General features: G+C 35.6%; 1 protein-coding gene across 1 annotated transcript; it reads left to right on the top strand.

Moving 5' to 3' along the window:
* Positions 1–1,638: 1,638 nt before the first annotated feature.
* Positions 1,639–15,399, top strand: LOC133331080 (muskelin-like; the record flags this gene model as incomplete). Its single annotated transcript, XM_061539491.1, has 9 exons — positions 1,639–1,928; positions 9,176–9,388; positions 9,469–9,673; positions 9,734–10,010; positions 12,321–12,922; positions 12,998–13,101; positions 13,180–13,315; positions 13,377–13,684; positions 15,351–15,399. Coding segments are annotated over exons 1-9 (2,184 nt in total), but the record flags the coding sequence as incomplete, so codon positions are not given.
* Positions 15,400–15,403: the final 4 nt, after the last annotated feature.

Below are 15,403 nucleotides of genomic sequence, written 5' to 3'. Positions count from 1 at the left end.
GGTGTCTATCTCTTAAAGCCATTAAATCTTGTTACATCAAATCTGATGGTGTCCTTAAGTGTAAAATAGTTTTGCAAGAACTTACTTACATCTACCAGCTGTGTTGGGTACCAGGACACCGTGATATCATGGGTAATGAAAAAGCAGACGAATTAGCTAGACGAGTATCTCAATCTACAGACCTAGCAATTGATGGCTCAATCAAAACACCCATTAGTCATCTTCAACGGAATTTTGAGGCGTTCTTCTGACTCTGTCTACCAAAAGGACACATTCACTGTTGAACCTGAGCAAAGTTGAAATAAGAGTAATGACGGGAAACATTACTGGTCATTGCAATATCTGATTATGTACTGTAGACTCTGCGTTTACGAGGAGGAAACGGAGACAACTGAGCATCTCCTGTATTGCTGTCCAGTCCTGGCCTGCAGACGGCACAGGCTAGTGGGTGTTCACTTTCCACCGAGTCTTAGTTTCTTCTCAACAACGGAACCTGGCCTAATCTACATCATCATTAGAAACCTAAAGTGTTTGGGAAAATGCAACCTTGGCAATTTTTTTCTATATCTTTTTCTTTTCGTGGATGATCGCAATGGACCTGACGGTCTCAGAGTGCTGGAGCCACATTAGTGACTGCAAATCCCCAAACCTAACCTACATGTTTACTCCTAGTAAGTTTTTACACATATTTGGTCTGTTCCCGTATTACAAGAATAATATATGATATAATAATAGAAGGTAACAGCAAGTGTTTTTGTACAACAAACGATACAACAACCACATGGAAATTTGTTGTTGTAAGTTATACTAGTTTCAACGTCATTTGACAGAAAAATGTAAACAAAAACATGAATGAAAATCTATCAAATGTATATTTCTATCGCTTCCAAATCTTTCCTATAATTGAGTCATAGCCACTTATATGTGTAACACATATGAAAATGAAGGGAATGACGAGTTATTTCATGAAGAAAGATTGCTTCCTCAAACTTTCCCAGCAGGCAGATTGTGTAAATTGAATAAGGGAGCACATTTATTATTGAACAATTTCAAATTTTATGTGTTCCTAATTTTCCTGTTGGGTGATTTTTAAAAAAATAATTTGTCAAATTCATGTTTTACGTATTACGTTGGAATCAAATCAGCTGGGATATGCTGTTACCTTTTATAATTGTACCATGGATATCATAAAGGAAAATTCGTTATCGTAGTAAAAAGTAGTAGATTCTTTCAGTACGGGAACATATCAATTATATAGGTTATGGGGTCCCCGACAAAGATTTCAAGGTGTTCCAAACGGAATGTGAAGACATTTGAACATCTACACCAAATCCAAATCCCAATGTAGGTACCTCATTAAATTTACTTTCATTTCCAAAGCTCTTTTCAGTGAATATCAACGTTGAACCGCAACGACACAACACCACTGCTCTTTGCCACTGACATTCTATTCTCTCTTGTTGGATTATTTTTTTGATATTGTGTTTTTTATATTAATTTAAACAAAAAATAAAGTGTAGAAAAGAAGAAAAGAAAATATTAAAGAGTAAATTAACTTAGCATAACATCCATCAGTAGCAAACAAAGGGCCAAACACAACGATTAGAAAAATAAATCAAAAATTCGGAAACAAACAAGATGAACGACAATAACGACAATTCTACCACTCCAACATCCTTGCGTGCTGCTGCTGCAACCGATGCCACAGATAATGCAGCAATTGGTGGTGGTGGTGTAGGCACAAGTAGTGGAGCGGCCGCCAATATGATGATCAACAGTTATGGCAAAGAACAAATGAAGATGACTGCCGCCGCAGCCAGCAGTAATGCATTAAAGCAATCGCTGAAATTGGAAAACTTGGAAGAATTTGATAAGTTGCCATACGAAATACATCGTTACTCTTCATTTTCCACCAATTATGTGCCAGAGTAAGTCGAAAAATAAATAACTAATCAGGCAGCTTTTGAAATTTCTTGAAGCCCCGAGTGTTTTTGGGGGGTCTTGAAATATGCCAGCCAGCCAGTGTGTGCTGCTGGTATTATCAGTTTGTTTTTTGTACTCTTGTCCAATTTTGTTTTTTTTCTTTTTGCATAATATTAGCGTTGTTGTTGTTTTTCAATTTCTTTGATGCATTCCTTTTTGATAGCTAGCTGACTGGCTGGCTACCTTGCTCCATCGATTATAAGCAAAGACCGAATTTGTTTTTGTTATGCAGCGGCATCGGCAGCATTAGCATTGATTTGTTTGTTGTTATTTTTTATTGTTGTTGCTATTATTCCCCGTTTTATTTTTCATTTTTTTCTTTATTTTGCAAAGCATTTTTATACGCGTTTGTCATATCTCGGGGATTTGTAGGTTGTTAACTTTTTGTTCTTTGCTGTTGCTGATGATATTTTGCGATAAAATAACAATAATAATAAAAAAGGAAAAATACCAAAAACAAGCTAGCGCAAGATAATTTAAGAAACCAAGAAAAGACAAAAACAAAAAAGAAGAAACAACGGCACCTTTTACATTTTATATATTAATTTTTGTTTTGTCGTTGTATTTGTTAAAAAAATGATTTGTTTATGAAACAAGCAACAACAAAAAAATACTATCCGTAAACTGCGCAGTTGGCGGCATTTTTATTACGGTAATCGTAACGCCGCCGCCTCCTTTTGCAGCTACGCCGCTTTTAATACAATGAGATTTGTTTGTGTGTCAGTGCGCGTAAATATCGGAGGGACATTGTTTTGATTTTTTTTTTTTTTTTTGGAATCTGTGGAATCCATACGTGGTTTACAATGAAATCGAAATGTCAATTGATTAGTATAGAACAAGTTGTTTATTATTTTTCTGTATTTTAAAATATAAATATTTTCTTTTTACACCCTCCACCATAGGGTGTAGAGTATATTAAATTTGTCATACGGTTTGCAACACCTCGAAATATTCAAATATTATTATATATTTATTATTCAATAAAAATTGGTAATTTTATCTACTTAAGTTTTTAAAACAACTGACTAAAAACTGGATAGATCGGACCAATATTTTGTATACCTCCCATTTACTGGATCTTGAACATTTCACTCATTTGGCCTATAACATCTTTAATTTTCAACTATTCAATAAAACATTTCTCAATTTATATCTACTTAGGTACATGAAGCAACTGACAAAAAATCTGAATAGATTGGACCAAGATTTGGTATACCTCTATAAAATAGTTAACATTCAGCGAGATTCGATGAAAATTTACAGTTTACTTAAAATTTGGACAATGACAGTAATATGTGTTGCAATTTAGTTATTGGTTAAGGTTTCAGAACTGGCCCTGAATAAGTAACTATATTCCTAAATAAGTAACTATTCTATATTATAAAATCGTTATATTCACTATTCACCACTATGTTTTTATTGTTATTTGTATTAATAACAAAATATTTCATATACTTTAGACACTAAATACATTACTAAAGTGGGCCACACACGTCAAACATGTGCGTTCGATCGGTGTGAAGCTCCTAGCCCACACACGTCAAACGGATCCACAGAACAGCAATAGTGATGACGAAAAAATAACAAATATTTTTATTTAAAATAAATGTATTAAATACTTTTATTTCATTCCGGGTAAAATATTTTTATTTCCAACACTGTAGGATATTTGTAAAAAACATAAACAAAAATTCTTCCAAAATATTTTTTGCATATGTTTGACATTGTCCGCTGATCTGCACTCCACGAAATTTCATAACAAATAAGAAAATATCTACACACCAGGCCACAGACGTCAAACAAATCGGTGTGAACTCCGTACCACACACATCGAACATTGCTTCGATTCACACCGATCATTCATCAGATTTTCAGAACACAGATCAGGAATAAATAAAATATTGTCTTGCCAAATGTACGATATCGTATTACATTCATATTATAATTTCGGGCCTTTATTTTATGACTGTCCAAGGATATAACAGGGTCGGATTGTTATATAAAATACAGAATAAAATCCGTATATGACTCGATTCTTCCAAATTTTCGGGTTGTTCCTAATTATATCGTGACACGACTTGGCATCATCTTGTGAAAGACCCCCCAATCTAATGTACTGTACTATACATATCCAATGCCATGAATAGAGATGGGCAGTGGGTAAATACCCGGTAAATTGGGTAAATACCCATTTGTGGGTATTTATTTGGGTATTTACTATATTGAATCGGTAATACAACATCTTGCACCCTATTTCCGGGTTTCTGTTATCAAATCGATTTAGAATGAATAGTTTTACGATACTTTAAAGACGTGGGTAAAAACTTGGGTAAATACCCGAGTTTTTACCCAAAAATTGGGTATAAACTCATTAACTGCCGAACCACTTGACATAGGCGGCCTAAATTTTGCACACATGTTTCTAATGTCAAAGCAAATACAGAAATCCAACATGGGGTCCCTGGGTCCAAGTTTTGATATAGCCCCCATATAACCGTATCTCCCGATTTAAGGTATTTTCAGCCTATTAGACACATTTTAAGGCCAAATTGGCTGTAATTTTGCACAGAGTGTTATTTTTGAGTACAAAATGTCCATGCAAAATTTTATTTATGTAGGTCCACGTTTATTGGTAGCCCCTATACAAAGGTACCCCTATTTTGAGTATTTACCCAAAAATTGGGTATTCGGCAGTTAATGAGTTTAGTGGGTATTTACCCACTGCCCATCTCTATTCATGGCATTGGATATGTATAGTACAGTACATTAGATTGGGGGGTCTTTCACAAGATGATGCCAAGTCGTGTCACGATATAATTAGGAACAACCCCTTAGGCGGCCTAAATTTTGCACACATGTTTCTAATGTCAAAGCAAATATAGAAATCCAACATGGGGTCCCTGGGTCCAAGTTTTGATATAGCCCCCATATAACCGTATCTCCCGATTTAAGGTATTTTCAGCCTATTAGACACATTTTAAGACACACATGATGCCAAGTCGTGTCACGATATAATTAGGAACAACCCCTTAGGCGGCCTAAATTTTGCACACATGTTTCTAATGTCAAAGCAAATATAGAAATCCAACATGGGGTCCCTGGGTCCAAGTTTTGATATAGCCCCCATATAACCGTATCTCCCGATTTAAGGTATTTTCAGCCTATTAGACACATTTTAAGGCCAAATTGGCTGTAATTTTGCACAGAGTGTTCTTTTTGAGTACAAAATGTCCATGCAAAATTTTATTTATGTAGGTCCACGTTTATTGGTAGCCCCTATACAAAGGTACCCCTATTTTGAGTATTTACCCAAAAATTGGGTATTCGGCAGTTAATGAGTTTATACCCAATTTTTGGGTAAATACTCAAAATAGGGGTACCTTTGTATGGGGGCTACCAGTAAACGTGGACCTACATACATAAAATTTTGCATGGACATTTGGTACCCAACAAGAACACTCTGTGCCAAATTACAGCCAATTTGGCCTCAAAATTTGTCTAATAGGCAAAAAATACCTTAAATCGGGAGATACGGTTATATGGGGGCTATATCAAAACTTAAACCCAGGGACCCCATATTGGATTTCTATATTTGCTTTGTCATTAGAAACATGTGTCCAAATTTTGGCCGCTTATGTCAAGTGGTTCGGCAGTTAGTGAGTTTATACCCAATTTTTGGGTAAATACTCAAAATAGGGGTACCTTTGTATGGGGGCTACCAGTAAACGTGGACCTTCATACATAAAATTTTGCATGGACGTTTGGTACCCAAAAAGAATACTCTGTGCCAAATTACAGCCAATTTGGTTGTAAAATGTGTCTAATAGGCAATAAATACCCTAAATCGGGAGATACGGTTATATAGGGGCTATATCAAAACTTGGACCCAGGGACCCCGTGTTGGATTTCTATATTTGCTTTGTCATTAGAAACATGTGTGCAAAATTTTGGCCGCCTATGTCAAGTGGTTCGGCAGTTAATGAGTTTATACCCAATTTTTGGGTAAATACTCAAAATAGGGGTACCTTTGTATGGGGGCTACCAGTAAACGTGGACCTTCATACATACAATTTTGCATGGACATTTGGTACCCAACAAGAACACTCTGCGCCAAATTACAGCCAATTTGGTTGTAAAATGTATCTAATAGGCAAAAAATACCTTAAATCGGGAGATACGGTTATATGGGGGCTATATCAAAACTTGGACCCAGGGACCCCATGTTGGATTTCTACATTTGCTTTGTCATTAGAAACATGTGTGCAAAATTTTGGCCGCCTATGTCAAGTGGTTCGGCAGTTAATGAGTTTTTACCCATTTTTCGGGTAAAAACTCGGGTATTTACCCAAGTATTTCCCCACGTCTTTAAAGTATTGTAAAACTATCTATTCTAAATCGATTTGATAACAGAAACCCGGAAATAGGGTGTAAGATGTTGTATTACCGAGTCAATATAGTAAATGCCCAAATAAATACCCGCAAATTGGTATTTACCCGGTATTTACCCACCCCTTGGGTATTTACCCGGTAAATACCATCTCTAGCCATGAACAAAAACTTTTCTATATGACCTTTTTTTTAAAGGTAATGCAAGTCCGTTGCCTAAATTTAGATTCTAATTTTTTCCTAAAGAAGGACAAAAAATGCTTTAAATAAGTATAATCCTCAAGTTGACCAAATCTAATTCAAAAGCAACCATTTAAAGCAATATTTTAATACTAAATCTACTATATCTCCGCTTCCGATACAATGTTTTTTCAATTAATTGCAAATTTTATGTACATTTTTGTTTGATTACTATGTCCTCAATCAGTCATTCTGTTTCCCATTTGGCCCTCAATAATTTCTTTAATGGTATACATAACATATTCGATCCTTAACTTCTAACTATTTCTTGAATATGTCATATAAACACTTTTTTAATAACCGTTAACTTCAATATTCAAAGATTTTAGCATCAGAATAAAGTACCCATTTTTTCGAGAAAAAAGATGAAAAAAAAAACAGTTTGTCAACACTTATCAGATTTGAACCCTTGTACAGACAAAACTACTTGTCGTATCAATACCAAATTGCATATATATTCTAATAGGAGTGTTTTCTATCAATTCTCATTAATAAATTTGTCCTCCGAGGAAGTTGGTTTGTGCGTCGGATTTTGCATGCCTGTCCGTCTGTTGGTTGAAATCATGATAGAGCTCGACATGTTTAAGATCGAGCATTGAAATTTTTGCATATATGTATATATTGTTATTACTCCTAGTTATTTGGTATTGAAAATCAGTTGAATACTTTTAGAAACTAGATGTAGAAATACATCTAGAAACTATTTTCCTTCATATTGTAAATACCATAATAATGACTTCCATCTTCCCATCGCAGTGGAAAATTGCAAAGATAACTCCAATAAAGAAGAAAACTAACTGTGTTTCTATTAAAAATTTAAAGCATATTTCTTTCTTCCCCACTTTTGCAAAGGTCGTAGAGCATGTTTTAAAACATGCGATGTGGTTTTCGTCCTAAAAGGAGTACAACGAGTGTTCTTCTAGGACTGACGGAATCCATTAGGAGACACTTTAATGAACGTAATCTTTCACTTTTAATTTCCATGGACCTTGAGAAATCGTTTGATGGGGTGGATAAATTAAAGTTATTGAATAAGCTTAGTGATATATACTACTTTCAAGCTTCAGCATGTCATTGTCAATGTGTTAGTGTTGGTGGATCTACTTCTGATATATTGATTGTTAAGAGTGGAATACCCCAAGGTTCTGTACTTGGGCCGCTACTTTTTACGACTTTTATGACTTTTGTTCAGCGTATCTGTTTACGCTGTTATTCACGGGTCAAGTGTCTAATATGGATGTTTTGCAATCTACTATTGATTTTATCCTTTTCTTAGTGAGTAGTTGGATGACTCAAAATAAGTTGGGCATAAATACGTCGAAAACTAAGTCTCTGTTATTTTCTTCTTATTCTAATGACCTGAATATTAAATACAAAGGGGTCGAAATACAAAATCTTTGCGTTTTAGAAATTCTTGGTGTACTTATTGCTGATAAACTGTCATTTACATCTCATATCGATAGAGCATTCAATAGTGCAGTTATATATGTATATTCTGTTGGGTTCTTTTCCCATATTTCTCCCTTTTGTAGAACGTTTTATTGGCTGTCCCTTTAACAGATTCGTCGATCTTCGATGTCTATTATTATTTTATAAAGTATATAAATCACAATGCCTTCTATTTTTAGCCAGTACATTTAAGTTTTCCCGCTTTTCTAGGAATACGAATTTACATGGACAAGTCATTCCTTGTCCGAGTTTCTTGTTTATTCAATACACTCCCTAGTCAATATAAATTTTTTAATATAACGCCTTGATTGTTTCGGTTTAAGCGGCTTTCTGCATTTTTGTCGTCTAATTTTTAGCGATAGCCCGATTTTAATTAAATTTATTTTTAGTAGTCACTACGGTAATCATATATTTAATAAAACCGACAAAAGTTACAATTTATTTTAACTTAGACTTCTACAGTCTCTTAAATTGGTGTTTTTGGGTAGTTCTCTCCAAAGAAGTTCATAAAAATTTCGATATTTCGGGTATTTTTGGAACATTTTTCAACCGAATTGTTTGTAATTTGGTATTTTGAGTTCTCATCGGATATTAAATCTCCCTTTAGGAAGTCCCCTTTAAAATACCGAAAATTGCGTAGTTCAGTAATATGGGAGCTATACCAAAACATGGAAACATGTACCTCATTTGTAGCAATGTCAGGGTGAACTTTCAAAATTCTATCTTAAATAATGTAATCTCTATTGCGATATCAGCAGACCGACATGACTAAATCGACATAGAATTTTATTCAGATCAACAAAATATGTATAATTTATGGGGTATCCGACGTATCTTTAGAGGTTTTGCTAAGGGAATGTCAAATTTAATATACTCTCGAATTCCCAACCCCTGTATATGCACTTTTATAGAATGATGATCAAATGCAAATCGTAACATTTACGGTCTCCAAACATATTTTTCGAATTATTTAATACGGAGTATAGATGCATTTTTGTTGCCCCTACAAAAAAATCATTATAGATCGATGAACCCTTGGTTGGGCCCCATTTATTTTTTTAATAGTATTATGTATTATGTTTTTCTAATTGAATATATGACTATTGTTCTGTTTTAGAAATATACTTGTGGACTGTCCCAGTGATCAGTCGTCGCGGTGGTCGGCCCACAACAATAATCCACCACAATATTTAACATTGAAATTGCGCCGACCTGCCATAGTGAAAAAGATAAAATTTGGTAAATTTGAAAAGTCACATGTCTGCAATATCAAAAAGTTTCGAATTTATGGTGGTTTGGATGAGGAACATATGGTTCTACTATTGGAGGGGTGAGTACACAGCCAAAACGAATAGCACGATTTAATTATTTAACCATTTCCCTACCTCGCACCATCCATTCCCTTCATAGAGGTTTACGCAACGATCACATACCCGAAACATTCAATTTACGCTGTGTTGCCAAGGATGCTACAACAAGTCTGCCAATTTTATATATCAAAATTGTTCCACTATTATCGTGGGGACCCACCTTTAACTATAGCATTTGGTATATTGAATTAATGGGCCAAGATGATCCCATGTACACCAGTGGTTGTTTAAAGGATTACAATAAGGTAAACATGATTAAATTTTATTTTATTTTTTTTATTCATTCAAATATTGATTCTTTGTAGTTACGTGAAGTGGAAATTATTCGTTTGTGTTTGAAACATTTTCGCCAACAAGGTTATGATACAGCATTCAAGGCCTTACAGGATCAAACCCATGTCCAATTGGAACATCCATTGATAAGCGAATTACATCAATGTTTGGTGGTAAATGGCGATTTTGAAAAGGCCGAAAAGTTCATAAGCGATTGCATTGAAGAGGGCCTCATGGATGACTATTTGAATCGTCAGGATTATAAACATGCATGGCGTTTGCAACATGTTCAAGGATCAGCACAACCAGGTATATATTTTTTTGAAGAAGTTATATTTCATAGAATTTTTATATGAGCCAAACTAGCTAACTAAAATCCCCAACGAAACAGATATTCACACAGCGCCAAATCTTGGAAAAGACCCAATTACAGTACGTTTACATTTAACCGAATTTCGTTAACCCAGTGGGTTTCAATTGTCATTTCCTTTGCATATATGTCAAATAAATCCTTATAAAGTAGGTTAACCCGGTAAAAAGTTCTAATGTACAAGGAGTTTAATATTACATGGATATATACTATCTATTCGTCGACTGTAAATCCACATTCGAATATTTCACAAAATCTGTGATTAAGGTAAGGATAATATACCCAAGGCTCGTTTCCAGTTGGCTTAATACCGGCCATGCTGCAGCACGCAGATGAACGATTATTAATCACTTTGCAGGGGTTCTTTAGGGCAAGTCTATAGAAAGAAACGGTGACTTTCATCACGAAAGCTGGGAAGCCGAGTCATACGCTACCTAAGGACTATAGACCAATTAGCGTTTCTTCCTATCTACTAAAGATTTTAGAAAGTTTACTGAACTCTGAAATTAGGAACATTATCAACTTAAACAAAATTAGTAAATCTCAGCATGCCTATATCAAAGGCAAATCAGTGAACACTGCCTTACATTAGGTGGTCGGTCATATCGAGAAGAATATGGAGTCTTGAAGGAGTCTTTAACAATGTGAAGCTGGAAACTATCAATTTTGCTATCGATTGGATTGGATTGATAGAATGCTGGAAAGCAGAATTATCAATTCATCCATTCCGTGAGGAAAATCTTTCAACAGAGGCACACCACAGGGTGGAGTATTATCTCCTTCATTTCAGCAGTATCTCATTTATCACCAGAAGCCGTAGTTCTGGTGATAAATGAGATATTGCTGAAATTCGATCTCCTCAGGATAAAGGTTGTAGCATATGCCGACGATGTAGTCCTGCTAATCGGTGGGAAATTTCTGCCGACTATTTCTAATATCATTTAGGGTGCCTTATTAACTTTTTCTAACAGGGCACATGGCTTGACGCAAATCCCACGAGGACATAAATGGTACTGTTCACTAGGAAACGTAAGATTCCAACCTTCCGATTGCCATCATTGTGTAGAGTCACATTAGCCCTTTCCCCTTAGAAACAAAATATATTGATACTGTCCTTGACCACAAACTAACGTGGAAAAGGTTCGTGACTGCAAGGATGCTATACGACAGATAGTTAAATTATGTTGGGTTCCAGGACACAGCAACATAGAAATGGAATGAAATAGCCGATGAATTTGCTCGAGGGGGTTCACAGTCTTCCAATCTATCGATTGAGGGATCTATACAACCTCCTATTGGCTACATAATAACAGGTCACTGCAGAATTAGATCCCTCAGTTCTCACAACGGGACATTATCGGAGTGGATTATTGCCGTTCATGTGAGGATGAGGAAGAGCTGGAAACAATTGAACATTTACTCTGTAGGTGTCCATCGCTAATTAGCAGAAGACAGACCGAAAGTTTGGTAAATATGAAATTGATAATCCGGAATAGACCCCAAGATGATTCTTAGCTTTATTAAAACTCTGACATGGCTAAAATAAATAGTTTTTCTACACTGTTTCTAAATTTCTCTTTATATGAGGATGGTTCAGCTCAAATGGCATATAAAAGAGGGTCTTCTGATAGTTCACGCTCATGTTTTCATATCTTCTCCAATCTCAAAATTCCTCTGAAGAAAAAAAAACAGTTTTTAGAGCTGATTGAGGGGAGAGATATTTTCTCAATCATTCCACTCCAGAAGCAGATCTCTATGTCAACTTCTAAGAAAACCGCTAGTTTTTTTCTAATAAAAAATCTCTTGAACTTTCTCCCTAAAAAGTCTTCTAGTTATTCATTATATAGATTGAATAGAACCTTGTATAGAACCTCTCCATAGGTCTTTATTCACATAAATATCTTCCGTTCGACTTTATAGAAAATCTCTAGACCTCACAGCTGGCATCCTGATGTTTCTTGCAAAGAAAATCTCTTGGAATTCTTTTCCTGGATGGTTACTAAAATCTTCATATAAAAAAAAATTATTCCATCGGCTCTCTAATTAAAATAGTTAGCCACTTTCCAAACCTTCAAATATATTATTATTTTTAGAATAATACCTTTAAGATATCATTAAGAAATCTTTTTAAATGGAGTAGTATAGTTTGCAATTTAAATCGGCCTTAATGGCTTCAAATTGCATTTTTGAAATAAATAAATAAATAAAATCCCATTTATACATCTTTTATTGTATTTATTTCCTTTCAGGTAATCGTGGTGGCCACCAACTGGTTATGGATGTCAAAAAACGTTTAATCTATTTGTTCGGGGGTTGGGATGGCTTTCAAGATCTAAGCGATCTGTGGGTATTCGATATTAAGGATAATTGTTGGACGCAAATATTTGAACATTCCGAACAATTCAATGGACCCACACCACGTTCATGTCATAAAATGGTCTTCGATCCGGTCAGTGAGAACATCTTTATGTTGGGCCGTTATTTGGACAACTCCATTCGTACTACGGAATATATAAAAAGTGATTTCTATTTGTATGATACGCGAGCTCGGACATGGCTGCAAATTTGTGATGATACATGTCAGGTGGGTGGTCCCCAACTGATGTATGATCATCAGATGTGTATCGATGTTGAGAAGAGAACGATATATGTGTTCGGCGGTAAGGTTTTGACACCGCGCAGTGTTAATGCCTCGACAACAAGTGAACCCGAATACTCGGGATTGTTTTCCTATCACATTGCCACCAATACATGGACTCAGATATTGGTGGATTGTCATCATCCAACGGCATCACAGCCAGATGTTTTGTCCATTAAATCGCGTATCACCCATTGTATGGTGTTTCATAATGTATGTTGGCAGATTATTTTTTTTTGGGAGAGATTTATTTTTTTAACAAGAAAGAATTATGTTTTTTTGTTATAGAAAAAGCGTAAATTGTACATTTATGGTGGCCAACGTGGCAAAGAGGATATCCATGATTTTATAACCTATAAAGTTGATACCCAAACATTGGAGATTTTAAATAGGCATCCCAATTCAAATGGTCAAACAAATTCGACTGGTAATCACAATAATAATAATGCCAATGGCAGCAGTGTTAGCAGCAATAGCTCCAATAATGCTACAGCTGCTGGTAGCAGTAATCCCACAAATTCTTCCGATGGTAAAAATGAACCCTCACCTGGTTATACCCTAAGGGCCACAATTGATTGCGAGCGTAATGAGATTTATGTGTTTTCGGTAAGAAGTCTTATTGTTTTTTATCTCCAATTGTATTCTCTTCAAATTTTTACTTTTACAGAGTCTTAGCAAAATCAAAGATCGCCGTGATATTCATCATGTTGATGCATCAAATTCATTTTGGGTCTATTCATTGGACACCCATCAATGGTCCCGCATCTATACCAGTCGTTATAATGCCTCATCATCGCCTGATAGTACAAATTTTGATAATAGCCGAAATAATCTTATGGAACCATGCCCACGTTATGCTCATCAATTTGTCTACGATGATATGGCTAAATTGCATTATATGTTTGGCGGTAATCCGGGACGTTCGACAACGCCTCAGCTAAGACTTGATGATTTTTGGATATTGGAATTGGAAAAGTAAGTGAAAACAAAAATGAAGGACTGAAGGTTTTCAATCAACAGACTAGAGGAATTTAACAGGGTCTTTGTATAGGAAAGCAATGGTTATTCTTTCTATTATTTTTCGCATTGAAACCCTTCCATTGAAACCCGCATTAAAATATCTTCTAGAAAACCCGCTCTACAAGACGCGCTGCTGGTGTATGGATCTGAAGCATGGGTACTTGCGCAAGACAGTTCTTTGGAGTGTTTGAGAGAAAAAATCTTCGAAAAAACGTTTTTCAGGCAGAAATCTTGGCAATCACGAAGACGGCTGAGATAGTCAAAACATAGTTATATTATGTTGGGTTCCAGGACACAGTAACATTGAAGGGGATGCGATAGTCGATGAGCATGCTCGATGGTGTTCACAGTCGTACACTCTACCGATTGAGGGAACTGTATAACCTCCTATTGGCTACTTTATTAGCAAAATCCGTTTGAGAGAAAAAAATCTCAGAAAGATTTATGGGCCGATCTGCGTCGACGGTGAATATCGCCGTCATCCAAATCCAAAAAATGGTTATCCGTATTATCCTGATGATCTAAAAACATTATCCGCGTTATCCAAATGCTCGAAAATTTTTATCTGCATTATTTAGACGATCTAAAATCTTTATCCGCATTATCCAAATTCTGCGAAATCCAGTTCATCTTAATGACCTAAAAAGTGTATCCGCGTTATACGAATACTTTACAGTGCTTATCCGAGTTATGCGTATGGTCTAACATATTTATCCGCATTATGCAAATCCTGTTAAGTCGTTATCAAATATATCCAAATGACCTAAACTCGTTATCCGATTTATCCACATGATCTAAAATTATTATCCGCATAATTGAAACAACACAAAAAAATGATTATCCGTATTATCCATATGATCTAAAAAAATTATCCGCGTTATACAAACACTGTAAAATCGTTATCCACTATATGACCCAAATGACCCAAACCATTTATCCAGTTTTTCTGAATGACCTAAAAAAACTATCCGCATAATCCAAACACCTAAAAATGCCAATCCGTATTATTATTTATCCGATACCATTTCGTTGACTAGGTCATGTTGTGAGAATGGATAAAAACGAGCCAACTGTTAGTTCACGCAGAAAGGGAAGGCGACGAATTCGATGGAAATATCAAGTGTAAGACAACATTTTGAAACAGGATCTTTCAAATTGGTACAGCTGTGCGCAAGACCGCGTCTGGAAATCTTTTTTAAGCTCGGCTTATGGAAAAAATGTTCTGTCACAAGCCAGCTATATAAGTATCCCGACGGGTATATCAGTGAGAGTCTAAGGACCGTTTTTCTAATGGATGAGTTTGAACATCAACGGTTAGATTTGCCCATGAACTCCGTTGCGAGTGTAATAATCTTGTTGTTGTTATAGCAGCCCTATTGCTTTTAGACGTTGGCCGATAAATATTTGGGTCGTTTCGGATCGTAGACCCCTCTGTTGTGGAAAGGTAGTAATTTTGTAGCGAGCTTCGTTGGTCCGTCCGTATTGTAGACCTATCTGACGAACAGTGACAAACTATCCTTCTTCGGGTGGCGACATCCTCATTCGCCGTGCAACAAATATGACATATTTTAATTTACCTTCGTTTATTTAATTGAATTTCAAATCGTTGAATATTTTTCAGACCCAAACGTGATGAAATTCTCAAACATTGCCGTTATTTGGTGCGTAAACTAC

The sequence above is a fragment of the Musca vetustissima genome, unplaced genomic scaffold, assembly GCF_032173495.1.
Source record: "Musca vetustissima isolate MV318-11 ecotype Yass unplaced genomic scaffold, APGP_CSIRO_Mvet_v1 utg46132, whole genome shotgun sequence".
In the NCBI taxonomy this organism is placed as follows: domain Eukaryota; kingdom Metazoa; phylum Arthropoda; class Insecta; order Diptera; family Muscidae; genus Musca; species Musca vetustissima.
The sequence above is the reverse complement of the archived record's forward strand: the minus strand, read 5'-3'. Positions and strand labels throughout refer to the sequence as shown.